At 46.8% G+C, this 23,037-nt stretch overlaps 13 protein-coding genes across 13 annotated transcripts; 8 read left to right on the top strand and 5 right to left on the bottom strand.

The window, feature by feature from the left end:
- Positions 1–212: 212 nt before the first annotated feature.
- On the top strand, positions 213–1,748 carry FPSE_08730 (uncharacterized protein; the record flags this gene model as incomplete). Its single annotated transcript, XM_009261848.1, has 5 exons — positions 213–266; positions 316–371; positions 420–613; positions 669–1,532; positions 1,582–1,748. 5 exons carry the CDS (start codon positions 213–215, stop codon positions 1,746–1,748), a joined length of 1,335 nt encoding a protein of 444 aa, XP_009260123.1.
- Positions 1,749–2,155: 407 nt separating this feature from the next.
- Positions 2,156–3,695, bottom strand: FPSE_08731 (uncharacterized protein; the record flags this gene model as incomplete). Its single annotated transcript, XM_009261849.1, has 3 exons — positions 2,156–3,091; positions 3,141–3,471; positions 3,523–3,695. 3 exons carry the CDS (start codon positions 3,693–3,695, stop codon positions 2,156–2,158), a joined length of 1,440 nt encoding a protein of 479 aa, XP_009260124.1.
- Positions 3,696–4,236: 541 nt separating this feature from the next.
- Positions 4,237–5,977, bottom strand: FPSE_08732 (uncharacterized protein; the record flags this gene model as incomplete). The annotated part of the gene is made up of 3 exons (XM_009261850.1): positions 4,237–4,514; positions 4,566–5,779; positions 5,838–5,977. 3 exons carry the CDS (start codon positions 5,975–5,977, stop codon positions 4,237–4,239), a joined length of 1,632 nt encoding a protein of 543 aa, XP_009260125.1.
- A 332-nt stretch (positions 5,978–6,309) lies between these two features.
- Positions 6,310–7,869, bottom strand: FPSE_08733 (uncharacterized protein; the record flags this gene model as incomplete). Its single annotated transcript, XM_009261851.1, has 2 exons — positions 6,310–7,400; positions 7,452–7,869. The coding sequence occupies 2 exons, from the start codon at positions 7,867–7,869 to the stop codon at positions 6,310–6,312; spliced, it is 1,509 nt and encodes a 502-aa protein (XP_009260126.1).
- Positions 7,870–8,161: 292 nt separating this feature from the next.
- On the top strand, positions 8,162–9,121 carry FPSE_08734 (uncharacterized protein; the record flags this gene model as incomplete). The annotated part of the gene is made up of 1 exon (XM_009261852.1): positions 8,162–9,121. One exon carries the CDS (start codon positions 8,162–8,164, stop codon positions 9,119–9,121), a length of 960 nt encoding a protein of 319 aa, XP_009260127.1.
- Positions 9,122–9,574: 453 nt separating this feature from the next.
- On the top strand, positions 9,575–10,148 carry FPSE_08735 (uncharacterized protein; the record flags this gene model as incomplete). The annotated part of the gene is made up of 3 exons (XM_009261853.1): positions 9,575–9,710; positions 9,766–10,052; positions 10,107–10,148. 3 exons carry the CDS (start codon positions 9,575–9,577, stop codon positions 10,146–10,148), a joined length of 465 nt encoding a protein of 154 aa, XP_009260128.1.
- Positions 10,149–10,614: 466 nt separating this feature from the next.
- FPSE_08736 (uncharacterized protein) lies at positions 10,615–11,532 on the bottom strand (the record flags this gene model as incomplete). The annotated part of the gene is made up of 2 exons (XM_009261854.1): positions 10,615–11,185; positions 11,237–11,532. 2 exons carry the CDS (start codon positions 11,530–11,532, stop codon positions 10,615–10,617), a joined length of 867 nt encoding a protein of 288 aa, XP_009260129.1.
- Positions 11,533–12,239: 707 nt separating this feature from the next.
- Positions 12,240–13,822, top strand: FPSE_08737 (uncharacterized protein; the record flags this gene model as incomplete). The annotated part of the gene is made up of 3 exons (XM_009261855.1): positions 12,240–12,522; positions 12,584–13,123; positions 13,320–13,822. 3 exons carry the CDS (start codon positions 12,240–12,242, stop codon positions 13,820–13,822), a joined length of 1,326 nt encoding a protein of 441 aa, XP_009260130.1.
- Positions 13,823–15,169: 1,347 nt separating this feature from the next.
- Positions 15,170–15,508, bottom strand: FPSE_08738 (uncharacterized protein; the record flags this gene model as incomplete). The annotated part of the gene is made up of 1 exon (XM_009261856.1): positions 15,170–15,508. One exon carries the CDS (start codon positions 15,506–15,508, stop codon positions 15,170–15,172), a length of 339 nt encoding a protein of 112 aa, XP_009260131.1.
- Positions 15,509–16,863: 1,355 nt separating this feature from the next.
- Positions 16,864–17,093, top strand: FPSE_08739 (uncharacterized protein; the record flags this gene model as incomplete). Its single annotated transcript, XM_061988453.1, has 3 exons — positions 16,864–16,912; positions 17,016–17,037; positions 17,081–17,093. The coding sequence occupies 3 exons, from the start codon at positions 16,864–16,866 to the stop codon at positions 17,091–17,093; spliced, it is 84 nt and encodes a 27-aa protein (XP_061844434.1).
- A 343-nt stretch (positions 17,094–17,436) lies between these two features.
- On the top strand, positions 17,437–18,476 carry FPSE_08740 (uncharacterized protein; the record flags this gene model as incomplete). Its single annotated transcript, XM_009261858.1, has 5 exons — positions 17,437–17,636; positions 17,686–17,762; positions 17,818–17,901; positions 17,959–18,027; positions 18,076–18,476. 5 exons carry the CDS (start codon positions 17,437–17,439, stop codon positions 18,474–18,476), a joined length of 831 nt encoding a protein of 276 aa, XP_009260133.1.
- A 408-nt stretch (positions 18,477–18,884) lies between these two features.
- Positions 18,885–20,053, top strand: FPSE_08741 (uncharacterized protein; the record flags this gene model as incomplete). The annotated part of the gene is made up of 3 exons (XM_009261859.1): positions 18,885–18,896; positions 18,947–19,069; positions 19,118–20,053. 3 exons carry the CDS (start codon positions 18,885–18,887, stop codon positions 20,051–20,053), a joined length of 1,071 nt encoding a protein of 356 aa, XP_009260134.1.
- A 592-nt stretch (positions 20,054–20,645) lies between these two features.
- Positions 20,646–22,224, top strand: FPSE_08742 (uncharacterized protein; the record flags this gene model as incomplete). Its single annotated transcript, XM_009261860.1, has 3 exons — positions 20,646–20,752; positions 20,808–21,824; positions 21,882–22,224. 3 exons carry the CDS (start codon positions 20,646–20,648, stop codon positions 22,222–22,224), a joined length of 1,467 nt encoding a protein of 488 aa, XP_009260135.1.
- Between the last annotated feature and the right edge of the window lie 813 nt (positions 22,225–23,037).

Below are 23,037 nucleotides of genomic sequence, written 5' to 3'. Positions count from 1 at the left end.
CGCGTTCGTTACCTGGCCTCCTGGCTTGTACCTATTGAAACTTGGCGACAGAAAGCATAAAAGAAGAAATTAGTATGTCAATCCATGTTATCTTGTAACCGACTCTTGGGCCGTTCAGTATCAAACCTTGGAGCGTGGAGTATACTGACGGCATTTTTTACCTAACTTTAGTTGACCCCGATACATCCCTAGAACATCACAAACAATATAAGATGGACGAGCACAAAAAGTTTCTAGCAGATCGTCTTCTTAGCGAAGAACGGCCGGTTTGTGATATCTTTTGATTTTTACCTTCAGTCTATTGACACAATACAGATCACGTATCGGCTGTTGAGCCGAGCCCTAGATGTGCATGTCAACACTGCAAAGGAGTGAGTCTACAGCAAAATAGTTATTCAACACCACCTGACAAATATTAGAATGCTCTATGATTTCCACAACTACCAGAATGCCCAAAAATCTAATTCAGTCCACGCGACCTATTTGGTTTATGGTACCAAGAATGTAGACAACGAGCAATCTGATGGTGATGTGGAAATGTCGAGCTCAATCCCTGAGCAAGATGAGACTCCAGTTTCTACCCTGACTCTGGTACGGGAAGAGGAACTAAGTGGTACGAAATTAAGTGAATACTTTCTGATTGAATTGATGACTGACTTTTCCAATAGATATTCTGGCGGCATATCAAGAAGTGACTTCAATTCATGTTTACAGTCTTGCACCGCACCCGCAGAAAGATTTCTCTCTCCTGTCAGATCTCGCGACACAGCTCTCAGAGGATTCGACTAATGGAGACATCACTTCTGCATCCAAGAAGTACGGAGTTATCAGCAATCCCAATGCTCGACGAAGAGAGCGAAAGGGTCGCCTGCAACCGCCTGCATCAGCCCCATCGCAGGCTGTCAAGAAAGAGTCAGCTGCTTCAAGGACAGCGCCGAATGTAAAGCCCAAACAGGAAGCATCATCTGCCGCAGCCGATAAGAAGGATACCAAGGCTGCTAAGCAAGAACCAGCAGCATCCTCATCCAAGGACGGGGCACCTGCTCCAACTGGTGGGAAGAAAGCGGCAGCGTCTCTAAAACGAGGCGCATCAGGTGGAATCATGCAGTCTTTTGCAAGAGCAGCTGCTAAACCTGCTAAGCCTAAGCCTACCCCCAAAAAGGAGGAGGATTCTGCTATGGCTCTCTCTGACGACGGAGAGGCAGATGACTCTGATATAGTCGCGACTAAAAGCTCGAAGCCTGCGGCTGACCTAACAGACATCAAGAAGAGGCGACAAGAACGAGAAGATGTACTGCGAAAGATGATGGAGGATGACGATGAGGACGAAAAGGAAGAATCCGACAAGGAGTCTGAACAAGCCGACGAAGAGATGGAGGAGGCGCCAGAGCCGGAACCAGAACCAGAACCCGCGGTCAAAAACGAAACGAAGGAGCCCGCTGAATTGGTTTCGAGCACCGGCAATGGACGCAGAAGGGGCAAGAGACGAGTGATGAAGAAGAAGCGAATCCTCGACGACCAGGGATACATGGGTAAGTTGCCACTGCTGAATTTACAAACAAAGATACTAATTGGTACAAGTCACGATCCAAGAGCCAGGTTGGGAATCCTTCTCAGAAGATGAGGCCCCTCCGCCAGCAAAGAAGGCTGCGCCAACACCGACCCCATCATCATCCACTGGATCCAAAGCGAAGAAGCCTGCAGCCAAGGGACAAGGAAATATTATGTCCTTCTTTTCGAAGAAGTAGAATAACCATTTAATGTCCTTCTATAAGAATCAAAGGAGGATGGGTTGGGATTACAAATAGTGCTTGACACAGTTCTCATCATCTGAAAACTGTACCACCTATGAGATGAGTATTGTACATCTGGAATATAGATTCATTATAACTACCAATGGATGGCCCCCCCGTTTGCCATAATACTCACCAAACATGGCAGGGTATTTTGCTTCTGATTCCACGTTCATAAGAAAATATCTCGTTATGCCTTGGTGGAAAGGGGGACAACGGATATTCCGAGAACCTATGGTCATCATAAATTTGACATTAAGCCCCAAAACAATCACCCACGGCCCGTACTGCATTATTAGTGGTCACGAGCTCGAAATTACTGACGACGTCGGCGAGCCTGTTATTGCATGGCTATTTTTGACTTATTTGTTGGCATCAATAATGTCGCTATCTGCAGTCGTGCTGGCAGATGCTGTGTACTTTTCAGGGTTTTCTTTGATCCTTCGTAGCACGCCCGCTAACCTCTTGACGCCCTCAGCCAAGTCTCCCTCTGGGACATACGCGAATGTCAGTCGGACCGCGTTGTCCAGATGAACCGTCTTCCCATCTCCAGGCACTTGGAACATAGTCCCATTACCGACCACCAAGTTCTCTTCCGCCACCGCGGCTTGGGAAACAACCTTGGCTGAGATTCCTTCCTCGAACGTGAGCCACACAAAGTATCCGCCGTAAACGAGTCCCTCAGGGAGACCAGCATCTCGAATGCCAACACTCAGGGGTCCCAGGTGTTCGTGAATTGCTTCCATCATGATTCGGTGACGGTGCTGAAGCTGAGGCCTTATTGTTGTTGCAAGTCGCTCCTGAAGAGACCCAGACTGCAATAGATCGGCCATCAAAGATGCACAGAATTGACTGGGTGAACCGCCGGACTTGGTTGCACCAGTCTGCGCAAGACCATAAGCAAACGCGGACGAGCCTTCCAGCCAACCAGTTCGCATTCCTGGCCCGACAAGCTTACTGAACGATCCGTTACTTATGGCATGGCCAAAGCCTTGGGGATCATTGTCCGCTTGTCCCATGGCGAGGTCGATGTCGCATAGGCGAGGGAGTAGCATCTCAGGGTGCTCCTGGTCGTCCACACGCGCAGATACTTGGTTAGGATTGCTGTCAATGGGCCACTGGAGGAAGTCATAAACATCATCGCAGATAATGAGAGCGTCATATTTGCGAGCAAGTCGGACGAGCGCTTCTCGACGACGTAGTGACATTGTCTTGCCAGAAGGATTCGAGCATGTGGGAACAGCGTAGATGATATGACGATAATGTTTACGGTCCTTCCCAGCATCGCTCAAAGGTGGCTATTCACATGTCAGTATAAGTATTTCACTGTCATCTTTAATAGCGTACCTTATCTTCTGGAGCATTCTTCTCAAACTCGGCAATTTTAGCCTCCAATGCCTCAATGTCAACACCCTCTTCGTCTTCAGGCGTAGCTCTCAGCCTACCGTTAAAGCCATTGTCCCGAAAGACCTGAAAGACTAGATGATATGATGGGGAAATACACCACACGGCCTGAGTTACATGAGGGTCAGTGAAGCTCTGCAGAATGCATGCGACATTCTGACTTGCGCCGCCTGAAATACAAATGCGATTGGGATCGCGCTCGACACGGTAGTGCTCAGAAAGCCAGGTTGCCAAGGCTTCGCGCAGTGGCTGGTATCCCGGGTCCGCGCCATATCTGTGATTAAATCAGCCATGGTTTATGCAACAGGCTTGCTAAATATCATACTGTAGGGCCGGGACGTAAATGGATGGGTCAGAAAGACTGCGCTGGGCAGCTGCTGAGATGAGATCAACAGGAAGAAGACCTGGGTTTGGCCAACCACGAATGAGATTGATTTGATGTTTTCCCGATTGAGGATCGGAAGGAACCTCTGAAGCGTGAGTTGTTTTCGTTCTCATCTTTGCCGCGTGAGAGTATGATGACGATGCCAGAGGTGGTGTTGAGGGGCAGATGTTACGATTACGACACAGAGGGGAAGCTGTCGTATAATGAGACAAGATGGAAGCTTTATATGCTGAAGTGTTATAAAGCTGTCTTTATTTTTGTCTAATAACTTCGAAACTTTTATACTTGAAAATGTTGCCAACGAGCCCGACAGAGCGATGTCGGATCAGTTGAGGGACAGCCATGGAGTCGTAGTTCGGCTGTATGTACGAGACGGCTAACTTGTCAAGCTTGTCTCCAGTGGAAGGGCGTAGGAGGGGGTATGGACGGATAACTGTGGATCTATGCAGGTGCTTATATCGATCTCCCAAGTCAGTTCCATCACCAGCAATTATTTTGTTATTAACGGATCAGGATAGATGAACCACTACATTAGTCTGGGGTTTCAATGGGCGAGTTTGCCCCCCAAGATTTGGAACCAACTTGTCAAATTATTTTCTTCAAACCATGAATATATCGTCCATCTTTTTTAGTTTCAACAGCTCCCCTTTTCAATCAAATCTCGTACGCCGTAGCACCTTCGCCAAAGATTAAATGCGGCTTCCTCTTCGCTAGGTCAAGAATCGTAGAAGCAAATACACCGTTGGCCCACGCAAACCAACTTCTAGTATACTGGCTAATATGCTCAACATCAATACTCTCATGAACCAAGCCCAGTTTTGCAGAGTTGAGGACAAGGTCGATGCATTCCTTGATCTCTTCATCGTTGTCCGAAGTTCGAGCTTGCACTAGAAGACTCATTGGCCAGGCATTACGAAGTCCGATATGAGGTCCTATAAAATGTCAGTCAGTGCGCACAGTCATGTAGAAATGAGTTGCCTTACCTCCGATACCCTTGAAGCCCTTTCCTTCTAGGTAGTAAGGGTTTCCGCTCTTCTCCAACAGCATCTTTCTAGTGTTTTGGTAAATGGGGTCGCTGGCTTCGCAAAATCCCATCAGAGGAAGCGCCAGTAGTGAAGGATAGTTCGCATCGTCCATCAATATCGATGAACCGTAGCCATCAACCTCGTACGCAAAAACATCCCCGTACTTCTTGTGTTTGATAACACCGTGCTCCATAACACCTTCACGCAGCTTTGAGCTCCACGACTCCAATTTTTGAGAAAGCGTTGTCTTGCCAGCTGCCGCAAGCATTTTGGATGCTCGCTTCAGCTCGACAGACATTTGTGCGTTGGCAGGAATAAAGAAACCTAGGATGGTAGCATCATCACTAGGCCTGAAGGCTGAGCGAACCAATCCTGTGCCCCAGTTCAAGGGGTTACCGACGCCCCTCAGATTGAGAGTCTCGGTTCCCGTATCGGTGCGACGTGAGAAGGTGTATTCATTTCGCTGAAATTCGCCAGTTTTAGGGTCAAAAGTCGACTTGGACTGTTCTGTGAGCACGTTCAGAACCGTATCAACAGCTCGCAACCATCGCTTGTTTACGAAGTCTGTCGAGCCCGTGTGGTCGTGGAAATCGTTGCCAAGGGCGAGGAAATGCGCCAGAGAGTCGAGCTCGTACTTACACTCAAAGACAGCTCGAGGCTCGTATGCGGGGTGAATATTGTCATCTTGTCCATTAGACGAGACGGGAAGATCGCTGATAGGTGGTGGCTGGAAGGCGTTGCAGTATGGAGATTCGATCACATATTCGGCCTGAGTGTTGATGGCGCCGAGTAACAGCGTATGTATGGCAGGGTCCTTCTTAGCAAGCGGTTGGTAAGGCCGTAGCTGGTTTGTCGAATCGCGCAGCCATTCGGCGATGATATCACCTGTGATGATGAATGACTGTGGCCCCTCCCAAGCTCCTTCATCGTGGAATCCTCCAAAGCTTCCCATGCGAAAGAAGCCAGTATCCGTCTTTCCTTTGGTATGGAACTTGACCGTCGTATCTGTCGTTGAAGGGAATGCGTTTTCAAACAGTCGTGCCAGATCTGGATCTTTCATGCGCGATGTTACGTCTTCAATGACCTTTTCGATCGCATCTGACTGAAACGTCCGACATTGTTTGGCCGGTCGTTGGTAGGGAAGCGCTTTAGGGCCTGTACTGAAGGGTCGACTATGGCGAAGCACTATTAGCTCGATTCATTCTGTTCTTGCGCAATTCGATCACCTACTGAGGGAATGCAGCATATCGTGTATAGTCGGGACATATGCGACGGTAGTCGGCGAGAGGTATCTGTTCGTCGTCTGGGCTGGCGTTGGCGAGCGTTGCGCTCAGAGCGAGTAAGCTCGATGCCAGTAGACGGAGTGTCATGATTGGCCCGCGCTGGTATCGTAGAACGTGAACACAAATTGAAAGCAGATAGATGCAGAATGTATTCAGCTCTAGAGGTGGTTAGGTGTGTTGATGATTTGGACAGGGCTTGAGTGCCAATAGCTGTCGCATTGCCGTTTCGCACTGATTACGTAGGGCGGATTAAGCTCCCCGCCAGAGCTCGAGTTACAGGACGTGGGGCTGGTGAGAGATGGGGTAACAAGTATCATGTACTTCGCCAATTTACTGGGATGGAATGGGCTGCTTAGGTTTGTGCATATGGGTATCATTTAAAACTATCTTGTCTTTCGCTTGCTTTTAAGTTACTACAATTACCATCCCCATGTTCGGCTTGAAGCTGTAAATACTGGAGGTTTCCATTGGATCTTGGTCGGGTCCACGGTTCGCTTCCTCTTCAGTTTGGTTTTTTCGCGTTGCTCGATCAACTTCTCGGGTATCACAATCTTGTGATCACTCTTATGGTAGACCTGCATCCGCAATGCTTGGAGAGTGTGCTCGACGTCCTGTGTTGTCATGGCCAGAGCTGTAGAAATCGCCTCGATTGTGACTTTCTCGTCACGTTCGTTGTAACCCATGAGGAATTCCAGAATGTTTTCTGACCAATATTGTCGATAACTCAGCAGACCCAAATCTGACAGTGGCTTTTCAGGGGAGCCAAGCTTTCCTTCGATTCGAGAGAGCTCGTACGAGAACTGGATCAGAAGTCGGCCGTAGCCTTTGCGCTGATATTGAGGCATAGTCAGAATACAAGCAACGTTGTACCCGTCTGCACTCTCTTTCTCCTTGGAGAAATATCCCACCATGTGACATCCTTTTTCGGTTCGCACCGTCATGACATAAAACAGGAAAGGGTCCACATCATAATACAGTGTCTTGTGGTCAAGAAACATCTTGGACAAAAGACAAAGGTTGCGACACCACGTTCGCTGTCGTCGCCCATCGATTTCGAAGAAGGATATTTCCTCATTTCGATAGAGTTCGTTTCCAGGTGGGTGCTGTAGTGTGCACTTCTTTCGGTGCCGAGTGAAAGCCTTCAAGTCTCCATAATAGCTCAGACAGAATTCGCAGATGAAAATGACATCTTCCTGACTGAAAATCTCGGGGTATGGCGAGAAATACCATGGATACAGATCGAAACGGCCAAATTGTACCTTGGAGATATTTCGGATTCGTGAGACTTCGGTTGGATTTTGAGTCATGGAGCCGGATGTGCGAAGCTTCTCAATCTCGACCTCGCGGCTGAACTCTGCTGGCTCCCTTTTAACTTCCGTTTCTCTTTCGTCCACCTCCATTTCGTCGCCTCCCCCAGGTGTTTCGCCGCCATCAACGCTGGCGCGTGCTTGACTATCGCCATCGGGGCCGATCGAGGCAGACTTTTGCCGGTTTTGGTTCTCCACGAAATCTAGGCGATTATTAGCTGGTTGTATTCTGGAAAAGATTACCAATTGCGTACCAGTCCAAGGATGTGGGGTATTGGCTTCCGACGTAGTTGATTGCTCTCGCTTGCTGGGCCGTTTTTGAGACTTCTTTGAAGGTTGTGTCTTCTTGGATTGCACAGTGGGCGCTTTCTTCGCCTTTGGGTCTTTGGGCTTGTCCTTTTCTGGGTTTGGCCATTCAACCTCCCGAGTAAAGTCCAATCTGATGACAGGTACCCATTCATCCAGTCGCTTATTGAAGTTATCAAAATTGCAGTAAAATTGCTTGCCGCTCTTGGTTGTCTTGATGCTAAGAATTTCGGCGCGTCGTGGCTGGCCTTCTTTCTCGACCCAGGCAATGCACCCAGTCTTGATCGTTTCGGGTGTCGCAAGGCTTTTTAATCGCGGCTCACCCGAGCCCACGGTGGGCTCACCTCCAGGTGTACCACCAGCCATGATGGAAGTGTCCTGTGTCGTCGTGTATTGATGATTGTTGAGTTGTCGCGTAAGTGTAGTAAGATGTAAAATGGGAGAAAGTATGATGGAGGGGCATGGCAGAAAATGATTTGGAACTCTTATCAGTAGGGCGGTGAGCGTGGTCGCGTCTTATCAGTCATTCGTTAATTGCAAAATCCCGTTTATTTCATCGTAGCGAAATACTTTGCTTTGCGACTCTTGATTAATATCAATACAAACACATGAAAATTTGACCGCGGTTGTCGTGGTCATTTGATTCAATCTTCACAAAATGGCTGCGCTTTCTTCAAATTGGAAGAAGCTCCAGGCAAAGCTCAAAGAGGAATCTGCATCAAAGCCGTCTCTCAAGCGCAAACCGGAGACCCCAGCGACAAATCCACCAACGAAAAAGCCCAAGGTCCAAAAGTCCTTTACAAAAACACCAAAAGCAGCAAAATCAGCGCAAACAAGCGACAAGAAGAAAATGGGAGGCGTTCACAGCTCAAAGATTGAAGAGACGGCACCAGGGACCTCGACATCTCTTGCGCTATGGGCAGAAGACCACGATGTATCCGCAGAAGCTCTCGCTGAGGCATACAATTTGGGTGCTAAAGACAACTCGATGATGCTTGCTGCTGCAAAAGACAAAATTAACCATGGACTCACAGAGGGTATCGAAATCGGTAAATATATTGCCATCGACTGCGAGATGGTTGGTGTTGGACCAGGTGGCCATGAATCAGCTCTCGCTCGTGTGAGCATCGTCGACTTCCATGGTGTGCAAATTTACGACTCGTATGTGAAACCCAAGGAGAAGGTCACAAATTGGAGAACAGCCGTCAGCGGGATCAGTCAAAAATCTATGAGATTTGCCAGGGACTTTGAGGAAGTACAAGCAGAGATTGACAAGCTTTTTCGGGGTCGAATTTTGATCGGCCACGACCTCAAGCATGATTTGGAAGCTCTCATTCTCAGCCATCCAGGAAAAGACATACGAGACACAGCCAAGTTTTCAGGGTTCAAAAAATACGCAAACGGGAGAAAACCATCATTACGAGTCCTTGCCCAACAGCTGCTAGGAGTTGAGATACAAGGAGGGGAGCATTCCAGTATTGAAGATGCGCGAGCGACTATGTTACTTTTTCGCAAGCACAAGTCGGCTTTTGATGTGGACCATGCGAATCGGTATGCGCCAAAGACAGCGTCTGGAGGGGGTCAAAAAGGAAGCAAGCCAAAGAAGAAGAAGAAATAATTGATTTGAATCATCATTTCGATTGGAAATAGGGAAGGCAACTGACTATTTGCCGCAAATTTATCGAGATACCCATAGTCTTGGAGCATGCATATATACTAAAAGCGCGACCTATCTATCTCATCAACCGCTCTCATCATCAACATTCCTAGTGATTTTACTAGAACTTGGTATTCGGTGTAGATGACGGCTCACCTCTGAAATGTGTAAGAGTTGTATATGGAAAAAATAATGCATAATTCAACAACTCAAGGCGTGCTACGTTTTCTTAACTTCAGGTTGTCACATTCAGACAGAAAAGAAGCCCATTAGACGAATTGATGATCTGACCCCGAAAGGGGTTAGTCTGCCAGGTTGAGATAAGATAAGTGATTCGTTGCCGTAGACACTTAACGCGTCTAGTCGCGTTCCCCTTCTCCTACCTAAACAACGAACAAAAACTGTACAGCCATAATGTCACAGCCGATTCTTTCATTAAAGCCCGACGAGAACAAGTCCAAGGCAGTGGCGAATATCCTACCATGTCGCATACACCATGATGGTCCAATTGAACCAACATCGACCTATTGGACCCCTGCTGCCACCGACGGTTTGTACCCCCTGGAACGAACTTTCATAGGAAGCCTGTCTGACAGAATAACAAGATGGAACAAAACTAGCATACTTTCGCGGAAGAAAACTCCAGGGGAAGGTCGTAAAGCTCCCAGAAGACTATCGGGGTATTGTCGTCGAGAGAGTTCCCCAACAAGATCCCAAAACAGCCATCGAAGAGATTGTGGAGGATGAAGATGCCGAGCAAGAACAAACAGGAAGCATGCAAGTAACAGCCGAGTTCGATGAAATGGTTGTTTGGGGACATGAGGCAGTAGCAGATGCTAGTGCGGACCCTTACGTTCGAAGTATGGAAGAGTGGCTTCAGGTGGCCGATAAGGTATGCATGCATCCATACACTGAAGCGGGTATCTCATACTGATACCACAAATAGATTCATTCCTACTCACCCCCCGAGGATATTTCGCAGAAATGATGTGATTAACGACGACCGAAATACCATGCACTCCGAACCTACCAAGCTCAAAGCTATACCCCCCAATACATCATCGCCCAGCGTCACCATATTGCCATAATAGAAGCGCTTGGCTCTTGGATTTTAAGTACAGTCTAGTGCCTTGTACGACTATTGCGGACGCTCTCGTACTTGTCGCAGAACTGAGACTGGATACACCCTTGACACTCCATCCATGAATACTGCATTCTGCATTATATAGTTGCCGAAACAACCTTTGGCAGAGCATTCGATGGTACTCTTAATCAAACGCATACCTACAATAATATAACTTGTCATATTAATGTGCCGCTATACTTGTGTCCCGCGCAACAGAAGCCGGTCCAAAATTCTTTAAATGATACTACTAATTAAGGAACGATGGTGATGCAGCAGAAAGCTCGAATAACAAACAATGCTTATTAAAATACTGTTAAGTTGATCAGCACTACTTCTCCAGATCAGTTGTGGTGCCAATCTCGCGAGTTGCATCAAGATCGTGATGAAGAGATTGAAGCTTGGTACCCAAACGTGTAAAGCAGTCTTCGCCCAACGGCAACCTCAAGATCTTGCCCTTGAGGTGGCCTGCCTTTCCTTCCCCTGTAGCAACTTCGTAAATGATTTCCACTCCCTTGTTGGGATCTCCGCGTTGCTTTCCTGACGAGTTGGCAAACTTGGTGTATGTTTCCCCTAGCAAAGTACCCTGATACGCCTTCTCGACTGATATGTTGCTCTTGACACTAGCGTCGAGGAAGTTGGTGCGGAATGCTCCAGGCTCTACAATCAGAACGTTAATACCGAACTCCTTGACTTCCTTAGATAAACTCTCAGTCAAACCCTCGAGGGCAAATTTGCTTGCACTATAGAGTCCGCAACTTGGCAGAGCATCTTGACCAGCGATACTGCTGAAGTTGACGATGGTTCCTGAACCACGGCTTCGCATGCCGGGAAGGGCAGCTTGAAGTGCATAGAGGGGACCGAACAGGTTGGTCTGGATTTGATGTTCGGCCTCGGCCTCCCTTTTTTTTGCGTCAGTCTAGATTCGTGATACCTGTGGAAGATGAACTTACGTGAATAGCTCAACGGCTCCCAAGCAAGAATATCCAGCATTGTTGACTAGATAGTCTATTCGTCCATAAACCTTCTCTGCGTCCAGGACTTTTTCGGTGATGCTTGCTTTAGGCTCAGTCATGTCGAGAGTGATGATCTTCCCACCAGCTTTTTCGATTTGGCTGACAGCATCAGCTGATCTAGTGGTGTCTCGTACTGTTGAGATGACTTTGTGGCCAGCCTTCAAAGCTCTCAAGCTAAGAAGTAGACCGAAGCCGTTGGAGCTTCCAGTGATGAGCCAGACTGGGGTTGTCATTTTGATCCAAGTACTTTCGTTGTCGTTTAGCTTTAAATGTATCTGCAATGCAAGTCAAGGGTGATGGGTGTCGTTCATCAAATTGATGTGGTGTTGTTCGTCTTATAGTATCAGACATCACGGACTTATGGGCTTCTAATTCCCGATAACTTCGTGCAGTCATGATAGACTGATGATAAGCTCCACAGGTGAGGAATTAACGCCGATCATGGATCGGATATAAACCAACAGGATCAGAGAGCATTCGAATTCGGGTTGGCTGCATTTCAAAGTATGGACCTTGGATTCAAGGAGTTTCAGGATCAATTTCGGAGTCTTGTGTGGTATGATTCTGACCTGTAAATGAGTTTACAGAGAAACAAAGTGGTCAAGTAAGTGGGTAATTTAATTGATGGAATTGAGCCTGCTGGAGGGAGACCTGCTTGCCCAAGCATTCTAATTAAAACGGCGAGGTTGACTGTTTCAAGCTTTGTATACCTAATGATTTGTCTTTTTTTGCGTTGAAGCAAGTGGCTGAGGTTTAGACCTATTGGAAAATGTTAAGCTCTCGGCTGTGTGCATCTGACAAACGACCTCAATCACAAACATTTCCCCCCGCCTCCCTTCACTATACCAATTTTTTTCTTTCATTCTTTTCTTCTTTGCTTTTCTATATTCCGCCCCGAATTTCATCTTCAAAATACGCCCTCGTGGGACCGACGATAAATATGAGTGTCAAGGTACTTGTAGTCGGGAAGGGGGCCAGAGAACATGCGCTGGCCTGGAGATTGATTAAATCCCAGTCAGTGAAACAGGTCTTTGTATTTCCTGGAAATGGAGGGACCTCTTTCGAAGAGGGCGCGGCCCCTATTTCCAATCTTACCGGGATTCGAGCAGGCCTGACAGGATACAGCGACTTGGCGCAAAAGGCAAAGCAACTTGAGGTTGGATTGGTAGTAGTTGGGCCCGATGACGATGTGGTCAATGGTATTGAGGAGTATTTCAGAGAAGGTTAGTCACGGTCGACCGTTGATTCAGATGAGAGCATGAATAGCCACTGACAAGTCCGTAGTTGGGATCCCATGTTTCGCACCGTCACGAAAAGCAGCGGAGCTCGAAGGTTCCAAAGTTTTTGCCAAAACTTTCATGAAGGATCATGGCATACCTACAGCCTCCCACAGCAGTTTTGACGACTTCGACGAGGCATGCGCATACGTGCGTAAGGTTTTTACCGACAAAGATCACAGAATCGTGATCAAGGCAGACGGTCTCGCGGCAGGGAAGGGTGTGGTTCTCCCCGCCGACCCCGAGCAAGCTCTTAAGGACCTTCGAAGCATTATGAAAGACGGAGTGTTCTCTACAGCCGGGTCTTCTGTAGTGATTGAAGAGTACATGGAAGGATTTGAGATCAGCATCTTGACCTTCAGCGACGGAAAGACCTTCTTTTCTCTCCCAGCGGGCCAAGACCACAAGAGAATCCTAGAGGGCAACAAGGGGCCCAACACTGGAGGCATGGGTGTTTACACCCCCGTCCCGATGGTCACCTCAGATATCACACAACAGATCGACGATGACATCTTGAGGCCGACATTCGAAGCTCTCCAGAAACAAGGTAAGCAGGTAGCCCTTCATCAAACGCCTAGTTGCAAAAACATAAGGGACGAAAGCAGTATGCCAGTTTATGCCTTTTAGAGCAGACTTTTACGCCCTTTAGTCTTGTATCCTAAGCTCACTACATTATGTTACCCCCAGGCAACTATATTGGATTTGTATTTGTATCTCGAATGACGGACTGACTATCTGACCAGGGTGCCCCTTTCAAGGCTTACTTTTCACCGGCGTCATGATTACCAAGACTGGCCCTAAGGTTATCGAATACAACGTGCGATTCGGCGACCCAGAGACCCAGAGCTCCATGCTTCTCTTGTCTGACGAAACGGACCTAGCGGGTGTCTTGCTATCATGCACAAATGGCACACTTGACCAAATCAAAGACACAATCAAAGTCAAACCAGGCTTTGCGTGCAATGTTGTCATTGCATCGGGCGGATATCCCGGCGATTACAAGACAGGCAAGACGATCTCGTTGAGAACCCCCCCTCCTGACGACGTGGCCATTTTCCATGCAGGAACTCGCAGGGACGTGGACGACGGTTTATTGAAGACAGCAGGAGGACGTGTATTCTCGGTAGCTGCCTACGGAGAGACTTTACAGCAAGCCCGGGACAAGGCTTACCAGGGTGTTGAGTGCGTTTCGTTTGAGTCGAAGGTCTTCAGGACCGATATTGCTCAGGGAGGTCTGAGTAATTGATGAGATATGGGAACCCTGGGCAAAGATTCCAAGTAGTTTCATGTCTCTTCTTGACACATATGTCATTATTGATTTGCCTGAAAGAATGAGCGACCCCCACATACATTTCTTACTGTAATAATTAGCCATGTTGCAGAGAATTGAGTATGTAAACGAGAGTTCATTGACCCTTGTCTTCTAACGAGATATAAGTTACAGAAGTTTGCTTCAAGAACCCAGAGACCAAGCTGTGTATAGCATCGGCCATTATCTCACTATTAAGGTCCTAAATACATGTCACTGGAGAACATGCTATTATATGGAAAATCAGTCAGTCGCCCTTAGTCGATCTCATCGTCGTGTGTCCCGGGAACGCGGCAACGGCTGGGCTCAGAAGAATGCGGAATTCTGACATCGGAGGTATTGCTGGATCCCTCAGTGTTTCTAGGTCTCATAACATTAATTTGCCTATCTTCACAAGGGAGTCAAATTTGGCAGAAGGGGCAGTCGACATATTCACTCGAGATAAACTCTGATATACTTTCATCAAACTTATTTTACCTGCCTTACTAACTGAAGTTAGCTGCTAAGAATGAATACGGGCCATTGGTCCTTTTTCAGGAACAGCAATGCTTAAATCCTCAAAGCTATTCGCAAAACAATTCATGTAGAAGTATGTAATCCCAACAGCTCCATACCGTACTCTTTCAACCAACCGGGATGATATGTGCCTTATCTAAAACCAGCCTTCTTGCGGAAAGAACAGGGTAGTTCTTGAACACCCAGGGATCGCAGATGGGCATGGTGTTCACATAGTAGACACGTGGGATGGAGCGTCCAATGTTTTGATCGGTGAATTTAACAAACAGGTGGGCTCTTCTTCCAGTCAGTCCCTAGCATACTCGTGGAAGAGTTCGTTGAAGACATCGACTATCGACGTGATTTAAGTACATATCTACTATAGTACCGGTACAGTAGAACAAACAAGGCAAATTCTTGACTTCAGACTTGCCCTAAGGCTAATCTCAGCTTTATTGAGGAGGTCGGCTCATGCAAGTTTACCCTAAATCCTTTGGCCATTTATTTCTTTGTAGTCTAAATCTCAAAGGTAGCCTTTCTATCACCTGGCAACTACGGCTTCAAATAAGCTGCCACGTCGCCATAGCCTACAAGACCAACAGCCACTTTTACTATGTGCGAACCCTTACGTGCACTGGCATACTATCTTTGACCCTCGGAAGTGCATTTGCTCCAACCTGATAGCAACGATCTCCCCATACTGTCGGCGCTTTCTTAGAGTTAGTTGTTTCTCTATACATGGGCTAGATCAATGAAATGTAGTTGTGAAAAGACTTACTTGACCTGATCTCATTTCTCCCATGTAACCTCAACATCGAAGCACCTCGTCACTAGTGTCATTACCAACTTGACCTCAAGTACAAGAAGATGCTGCCCGATACAATTTCGAGGCCCCGACACAAATGGCCGCCAGCCATTAGTTGGCGGGAATAATGGATCTTCGCGATCAATGACAATAAATCGTTCTGGGAGAAACTCATCTGCTCGATGCCAAATTTCAGGGCCGTGGTGAGCGGCCCATGTACCATCCCAGACGATGAAGCCTTCGGTAGGCAGCTTCTTTCCATCGAAGCCAGGATCGGAACCAGGAGGGCCAACAAGGAAGAAGCTTAGCTCACCACGACACATGGTACCAACATCGGTGTGCTATCGCATTGATTCCTTGAGAACGGCCAGAGTGTATGGGAGTTGATTCACCAGCTGCGGATCCTCTCTTATCACGTTAGCAACAGCCCAAGCATTTGTCCCCAAGACAGCATACGTAGCTTGACCACAGCATCTGGGTATTGGCACAACAAACGAAACAAACATGCGACGGTAGCCGCAGTGGTATCAAAACCGGCAAACAGGAAGGTATTCATTTGACCTATCGCCATATCCATAAATTCGGCATCAAATTTGAAGCCTGGCTGAGTCTTGCCTTCATTTGTGGCACCATTCTGCTTAGCCTTTTCTTCCTAGAGTGCCTAAACAACGACGAGTGTCTTGCCTTTGGCGGTAGGATCCTTCTACAGTGCGATTGTACGTTCCTTGATCATTGGCGTTAGGCTATCAGCCAGAGTCTTGTAATTCTTCCACAATTTAAAGTGGCGCCAAGGGTCGCAGTATTGGATGAAATTGGCGATGTTAACAAAGAAGCACAATAGAAATAGTATCATGAAGAGTGTGGCACATGGTGAGTTCAGCCCCATTGTTCATTCACGCGAACATCTCTGTGAAGAGCTTAGCAGCATAAAAAACTGCATAAAGATAGAAGCTTCCTAACAATTGCTTCTTGTGAGCTTACAGAAAGAATCATACGATGGCATCAAGAGCAAGATTGGTAGTAGCTTTCTCGAATAAAAAAACGTCTTCCCACTGACCATCCTTACCTACCTTGCTCTTAAAGACAGCTGCAAAGTCCTCGACCTCTTCGAAGATGTCTATGACATGACTGCTAATGTTCTAAATGCTGAAGGCCGGGTTAAGTCTCTTCCGCCAGATCTTCCATTCTTCGCCAAGTCACGGTTCTTGGTTAATGGGTAAAGGGTGTGCTTCTGCTCATAAACCTTGGGCAGAGGGTGCTGCGTGGTGAATTGGGTTGACACATCAAGACTAAGAGATATCATCATGGGTGCGGCAAAGGGCCATGTGTCGATGTAGGCGACAGGTGGACTTTTTGTACACTGTGGTAAGAGTTCACGCTAATTCTCTTGGATCATCACCATCAATGAGGTAGTCGCCATGGGCATGGCGGGAGAGAGGAAACAAGTTTTCCGACAGATTCGAGGTGACCGAAGATCATGAAACGTTTTATGGTTAGCTTTGAATCAGATTAGCCACCGAAAGGCCCAGAATATAACAAGGAAACTCACAATTGCCTGTGCTTCAAGAGCCTTGAACTTCTTGCGAACTTGATATTATTTGCGAAGGGCATGTATAAGCAATGCAACCAAGACTACCCCAGAAAAACTGAGGCAACGCGATGTAAAAGAGGAGCCATCATGCTAATACTCAAGAGGCAACACTTTGGCCAAAATTCAGGTCTCAATTGTAAGAATTATGAATTGAATGGTCGCGTTGTTGGGAAATCGGTGAGGAAAAGTGGCTGTTTGTCTCATTTCATTTTCAGCTGAACAAGTCTGTCTATCCGTAGGTAGGCTATCATATTGCCCCAGGTAAGCATGTAGTTACATAGCAGGTTTATTTATATCCTTGTAGAGTCGATCGCTAATTGTGAATAAAAGTCTGGATGTGAATTCATGACTTTTGCGACGACATGACAGCAGATATTGGTGCTAGGTAGAGTGTTGCTGTTAAGTTTCAACGTTTTAAGTAGCGGCAGTATAACGGGTCTTTACTACGTAACACTCCGCTGAGAGTTCAAATTAGGAAAGATGCTACTTTCAAGGTCAACTGGATCGGATGACAATACCCCGAGTGTATGCGGGGTTCAAGCACATGCATCATGACTACCTCTCTTTCTCTCCCATGATGCAGCACACGTTTACTACCCCTCTTCTTACCACCATAACAAGGTAGATTCATCATACAACACCCATATCATATCATTCATCATGTCTATGTCAGCGGAAGAGACCTCCAAAGTACGAGATGGTTTCCCTAGACCATTTCCTAACATTCCATCCAATGTGACGGAGCAATTCCGCTTGAATGGCAAGGTCTGTGTTGTCAATGGCGCTGCTGATGGCCTTGGATACGCTGTAGCTGAAGGCTATGCTGAAGCCGGCGGTAATGTTGCCTTGTGGTATAACTCGTGAGTCTTTGATCAATTCTTAATGCAACTCCAACTAACGATGCCACAGGAATGATGCTGCTATTGAAAAGGCTCATTCCTTATCGGAGCAGCATGGAATCAAGGCTTCAGCTTACAAGGTCGACGGTAGGCCACACAAAACAATAAAAGTCTTTGCAATAGCTTACCCTGTTTCTGTCAGTGTCTAACGCTCAACAAATTCAAGACGCCCTGAAGAAGGTCCTTGATGACTACGGCAAAATCGATGTCTATGTTGCAAATGCAGGTATGGTCTGATCTATCTCTTTGTATCATGAGAAACGAAGCTGACAAAACTACCAAGGCATGGCTATTTCAAAGCCAATTCTCGAGCAGACTATCGAGGAGTACAAGAAGCAGATGTCAGTTAATGGTACGTACCTTGCCCTAAGCCATATTTCTATATCTAATAACCACGCAGTTGATGGCGTTGTTTACTCTGCAAAATACGCTGGCGAGATCTTCAAGCGTCAAGGATTCGGCAACTTCATCATCACATCCAGCATGAGTGCCCACATTGTCAACGTGCCAACCGATCAACCGGTCTACAACGGTAGCAAGGCCTTTATCACCCATTTTGGAAAATCTCTTGCTCGAGAGTGGCGCGAGTTTGCACGTGTAAACATCGTATCCCCTGGATTCTTCGACACGAAGATGGGTGCGAGCCCCGAGGCCCTCAACGAGGCATACCGAATGGCTGTGCTAGGAAGACAGGGGCATGTCAAGGAGATCAAGGGTCTTTATCTATACCTTGCGAGTGATGCTTCTACTTATATGACGGGTAGCGATGTGCTTATCGATGGAGGCTATGTGCTTCCTTAAAAAAAAAAACGATCTACATATCATTTTTATATAGGTGCAGTTATACAGGATGAAGAATAAGTTTTCATCGGTTATCGAGCAATATTGATTGTTTTGGCCTATTCCAAACAACTTGATAAGCTTATGGGCATCACTTCGTGTCATATAAAGTGCCATACTTCCGTAACAGAATCAAATGCCTTCTCAGTGTTGCTTCGATGCGAAAATGCTATCCCCGATCACATTTCCCCTCACTCGGATAACGGTACCCCGAACTAAACAGTCACCTGACTGAGTATGCGGAGGCATCCAGTCGTATTTATGTGATTTATGTTCGAAATAGAGAATCTTAGCATCATAAAGTACCAGGCACCGTTTATCTTTAACTCGAATATCACACGTACATAGGCCGCAACACCAGCTAGCAGAATGGCTGAAACAGTAAGTGGCATCACGACCACCTTCGGCAGTACTGACTCTATGCCATATAGAACCCTTCTTGCTTACTATACGGTCCTGGGGATGCCAGGTTTGAAGATAGACCATTCCCTCATATCGAGGACCCGCACGATGTTATTGTCAAGATTGCATACACAGGTGTCTGCGGTAGCGATGTGAGCAGTACTATTCCAGTTTCTTGTTGATATTATTAACGAATTCAGGTCCATTTTTGGACCGAAGGTGGTTTTGCAAGAAAGGTCAGCCAGCAACAGCCTCTCGTGATGGGCCACGAAGCTTCAGGCATAATTCATCAAGTCGGCCCAGCAGTTTCCCAACTCGAGCCGGGCGATCGTGTGGCTATAGAACCAGGTTTCCCCTGCAAAAGTTGCAATTACTGCAAGTCCGGACGATACAATCTGTGCCGCAAGATGAAGTTTGCTGCAGACCCTCCATTCACTCACGGGACACTTTCTCGATTCTTCAAGATCCCTGAGGATTTTGCCTACAAGATCCCCGACTCCATTAGTCTCGAGGAAGCTGTTCTTGTGGAGCCGCTCGGCGTTGCTGTTCATGGCGTTCGCCTAGCTGATATACGACCTGGCCAGAATGTCATTGTACAAGGAGCTGGAACTGTCGGATGTCTTACTGCAGCAACCGCAAAGGCTTATGGGGCTAAGACTGTTGTTATCACAGACATCAACCCTGAGAAGCTTTCCTTTGCGAAAGGTGTTGTAGAGTGCCACACGTTCCAGCCCCAATTAGACGCAACGCCTGAACAAGAGGCTGCTAGGCTGAAGCAAGAGGCAGGTTTCGATTTAGGCGCCGATACCGTGCTCGAATGCACTGGGGTTGAAACATCAGCACATACTGGCATCTTGGCTCTGGCACCAGGCGGCGTTTTTGTGCAAATCGGACTGGGCAAACCCATACAGTCTTTGCCTATCCATTCTATGTGCGAGAAAGAGATGACCATGAAGACTTGTTTCCGTTACGGTCCTGGTGATTTTGAAATTGCTCTCGAGCTGCTTGAATCACGTAAGGTGTCCGTTTCGTCATTTATAAGCAGTATTGCACCATTCGAGAAGGCACCTGAGGCGTGGGTTAGAACTATGAAAGGAGAGGGAATTAAGAATCTCATCAAGGGAGTGGAGGGTTGAGTTTGATTTGTTTCGGGGTCTAACTAGCCGTAGGCTTTCAACTTGGATGCCCATTTTTACGTAACTATTGTAATTATCTGCCAGTTATGGAAAGCCTCTACTCGGTGTCCATTTGACATTTTATGTCGTTGTGCAGTGTGATAGGATGGCTCGGATCCTACCTCGGACTATCAGCTTAGTGGAAATTGCAATTACGACAATGCGATCCATGGTGCCAACGTGACCGTTTTAACCGAAGGATGTCTATATTTCGGTGGTTTATCAATGGTCAGCTCGGTTCTATTGCGCAACTGCGCCTTGGATCGCCACTTGGACGCAACATCAGAAAGGATCTCACGTATTTATCCGACAGAGCCATCCAGCATTAGGACGCTCGTGCAATTGGACGTTGTCTAGAAACCGCAGATATGTGGCTTAGCAAACGCATTGATAATTCGAAGGATTGTGTAACTAGTTTAGCTCATATGGAGAGCTTACAACGGCTATTTCCAAGTAATTAGGCTGATGGTGACTATTTCACTCATCTATATAAGATCAGCAATTGCTGTTTAATACTGTTCAAATTAATCAGATACAAGCCAACTTACCAGCCATGAAACTCGCCTACAGTATCTCGTATCTAGCATTATGGGCGAATGGAGCTTGTGCATACAAACGACTCTCTCCTCAGCAAGCTGCAAATGATATCAAAGGGCAAGAGTAAGAACTTTCTGGCGACACTCCAGCCTATCAATAGGAAGCTGACTATATCTAGCCTTGATAATTCTCTTCAGACGTTATACAGTATTGCTCTCAACAATAACAACAGCCGAGCTTTTGGACTTCCGGGCTACAAAGTCTCTCTTGACTTTGTTCATAAACGCTTAAGCCATGGAGACCAATTTGATATCTCCGTTCACCCATTCACACATCTCTTCTCCCAAACTCGCAAGATCGTTTTGACCGGCCCTGAAGGGGAGAAGGTCAATGCGGTATCTCTACAATACAATCACGCGACTCCACTGCCTGGGGGCGTAACTGCTCCTTTGGTTTTAATCCCTATCGACGATGAGCGTGGTTCAGGCTGTTTCCAAGACCAATGGAAGGACATTGACGTGAAGGGGAAGATTGCTTTAATAAAGCGTGGCAAATGTCATTTCATCAACAAGCTCAAACTCGCAAAAGAAAACGGGGCTTCCGCTGCTATTGTTTTCAACGACAATCCCGCGCAAACCGCTGGCTCCGGTTCCCTCGGAGCTGAAAACATTAACAGACTTGCATCTGTTGGTGTTATCAGCTATCTAACTGGCAACTCTTGGGCAGAACGACTCAAGAACGGTGAAACTTTAGAAATCAACTTGGTTATCGATGTCATAACTGAAAAGCGCGAGACCTGGCAGATCATCGCAGACACCAAGGAGGGTGATCCCGATAACATTGTTATGCTGGGCGCTCATCTGGACTCTGTTCAAGAGGGCCCTGGTATCAATGACAACGGAAGCGGTGTTGCTGCCCTGCTCAGTATTGCTGAGTCGATCAAGCACAAGAGTTTCAAAAACAAACTCAGATTTGCCTTTTGGGGCGCTGAGGAGAGTGGAATGATTGGGTCGAATTACTATGTATCGAATTTGTCCAAGGAACAGGCAAGCAAGATTCGGTTCTACTACAACTACGACATGATCGCCTCCCTACAGCCATACTACATTGTATATTCCGACTCTGACGCGCATAAAACTGGCGCCAAATTTCTCTACGAGTATTTAACTGAGCATGGATATCCAGCGGAATACACGTACGTTAAGAAATCAACATCAAGGCGCTCTCGAACTTTGCTAATACCCCTTGATAGACCTTTCGGAAGTTCTTCTGATTATATAGGGTTTCTCGAACTGGGAATTCCCTCATCTGGCATCTTTACTGGTGCTGGCCCGCCGCAAGATGTCTGCTACCATACCGCCTGTGATGATATCAAGAATATCAACAAGGAAGCGTTTCTTATCAATGCAAAGGCTGCCGCATATGCAGCAGCCAGTCTTGCCTTGAGTGTTGGAGAGGTGCCCAAGCATGAGATCTCAAGTACGAATCCATCGAGCAAGCGTGGAATGGCACGAAATATGGCTAGATGGGCTAATGTCGCTCGTGGAGCTGAGAAAGTACACAGTTGTGGAAGTGAGAGAAAGGTCTTTATGTAAGATATCATTTCCACAGCCAAGAACTCAGGATATATATGTCCGAGCAAGAATACGAAATGTTATCTTAAACTATAAACTGTGGAGTTTCAGATACAATTCCGATATGCTCTGTGCTACTCCTGGCAAGCTGCAGAGTGATTGTTGTCTTTATAAGGCTTGGCATTTCGATTATCAAGTTAGAATAACTTCCAGTTCGTATATTTTAACCGAAAATTCATGATACCAGCTATGAGATCCATATTGCCCAGGCGCCAGATCATGAATTACATGCACTGCATGTAAGAGATAGTGGCTGGGCGAACTTGGCAGAGCTTGTGCAATGTTGATCTGGGGTAAGCAACCAAGGCGGGCTGGCAGATGTAGCCAAGTCAAAAAGCACGTTGTCGCCAAGAAAGTTTCTTTTTAGGACTATTTTTCTAGTTGGGGATGGGTAATAGTGGTTACTCGAGGCTGGGCTCTTGGCTTGCTGGGGTGAGGTCAACGGATGGTCAGCCCAGAACTGTATAGGGACTTGGTATGATAAAAGAAATTAGCGGTGGACTAGTAGAACTGCGCACCCAAGTATTTATGACTAAGTAGTTTGGCATTGAATATGTGTAGTGCTGGAATGGTTAAAAACAACATAGCAAGCAGCACCTGTGATGATTTAGCGAATACCACCGCACTACCGAGACAGTGAAACAGCTAGGCACGATTCATGCCCGACTCAAATTAATGGAGTCTCGGTTATTAGGTATAAATTAGAGTAAAGTAACGGTGTGGCTATTTCATTACTAAGTTTGAGTTACTGACACCAATACGTTGACATTTCCG

Source organism: Fusarium pseudograminearum, chromosome 2 (assembly GCF_000303195.2).
Source record: "Fusarium pseudograminearum CS3096 chromosome 2, whole genome shotgun sequence".
Lineage (NCBI taxonomy): Eukaryota > Fungi > Ascomycota > Sordariomycetes > Hypocreales > Nectriaceae > Fusarium > Fusarium pseudograminearum.
The sequence above is the reverse complement of the archived record's forward strand: the minus strand, read 5'-3'. Positions and strand labels throughout refer to the sequence as shown.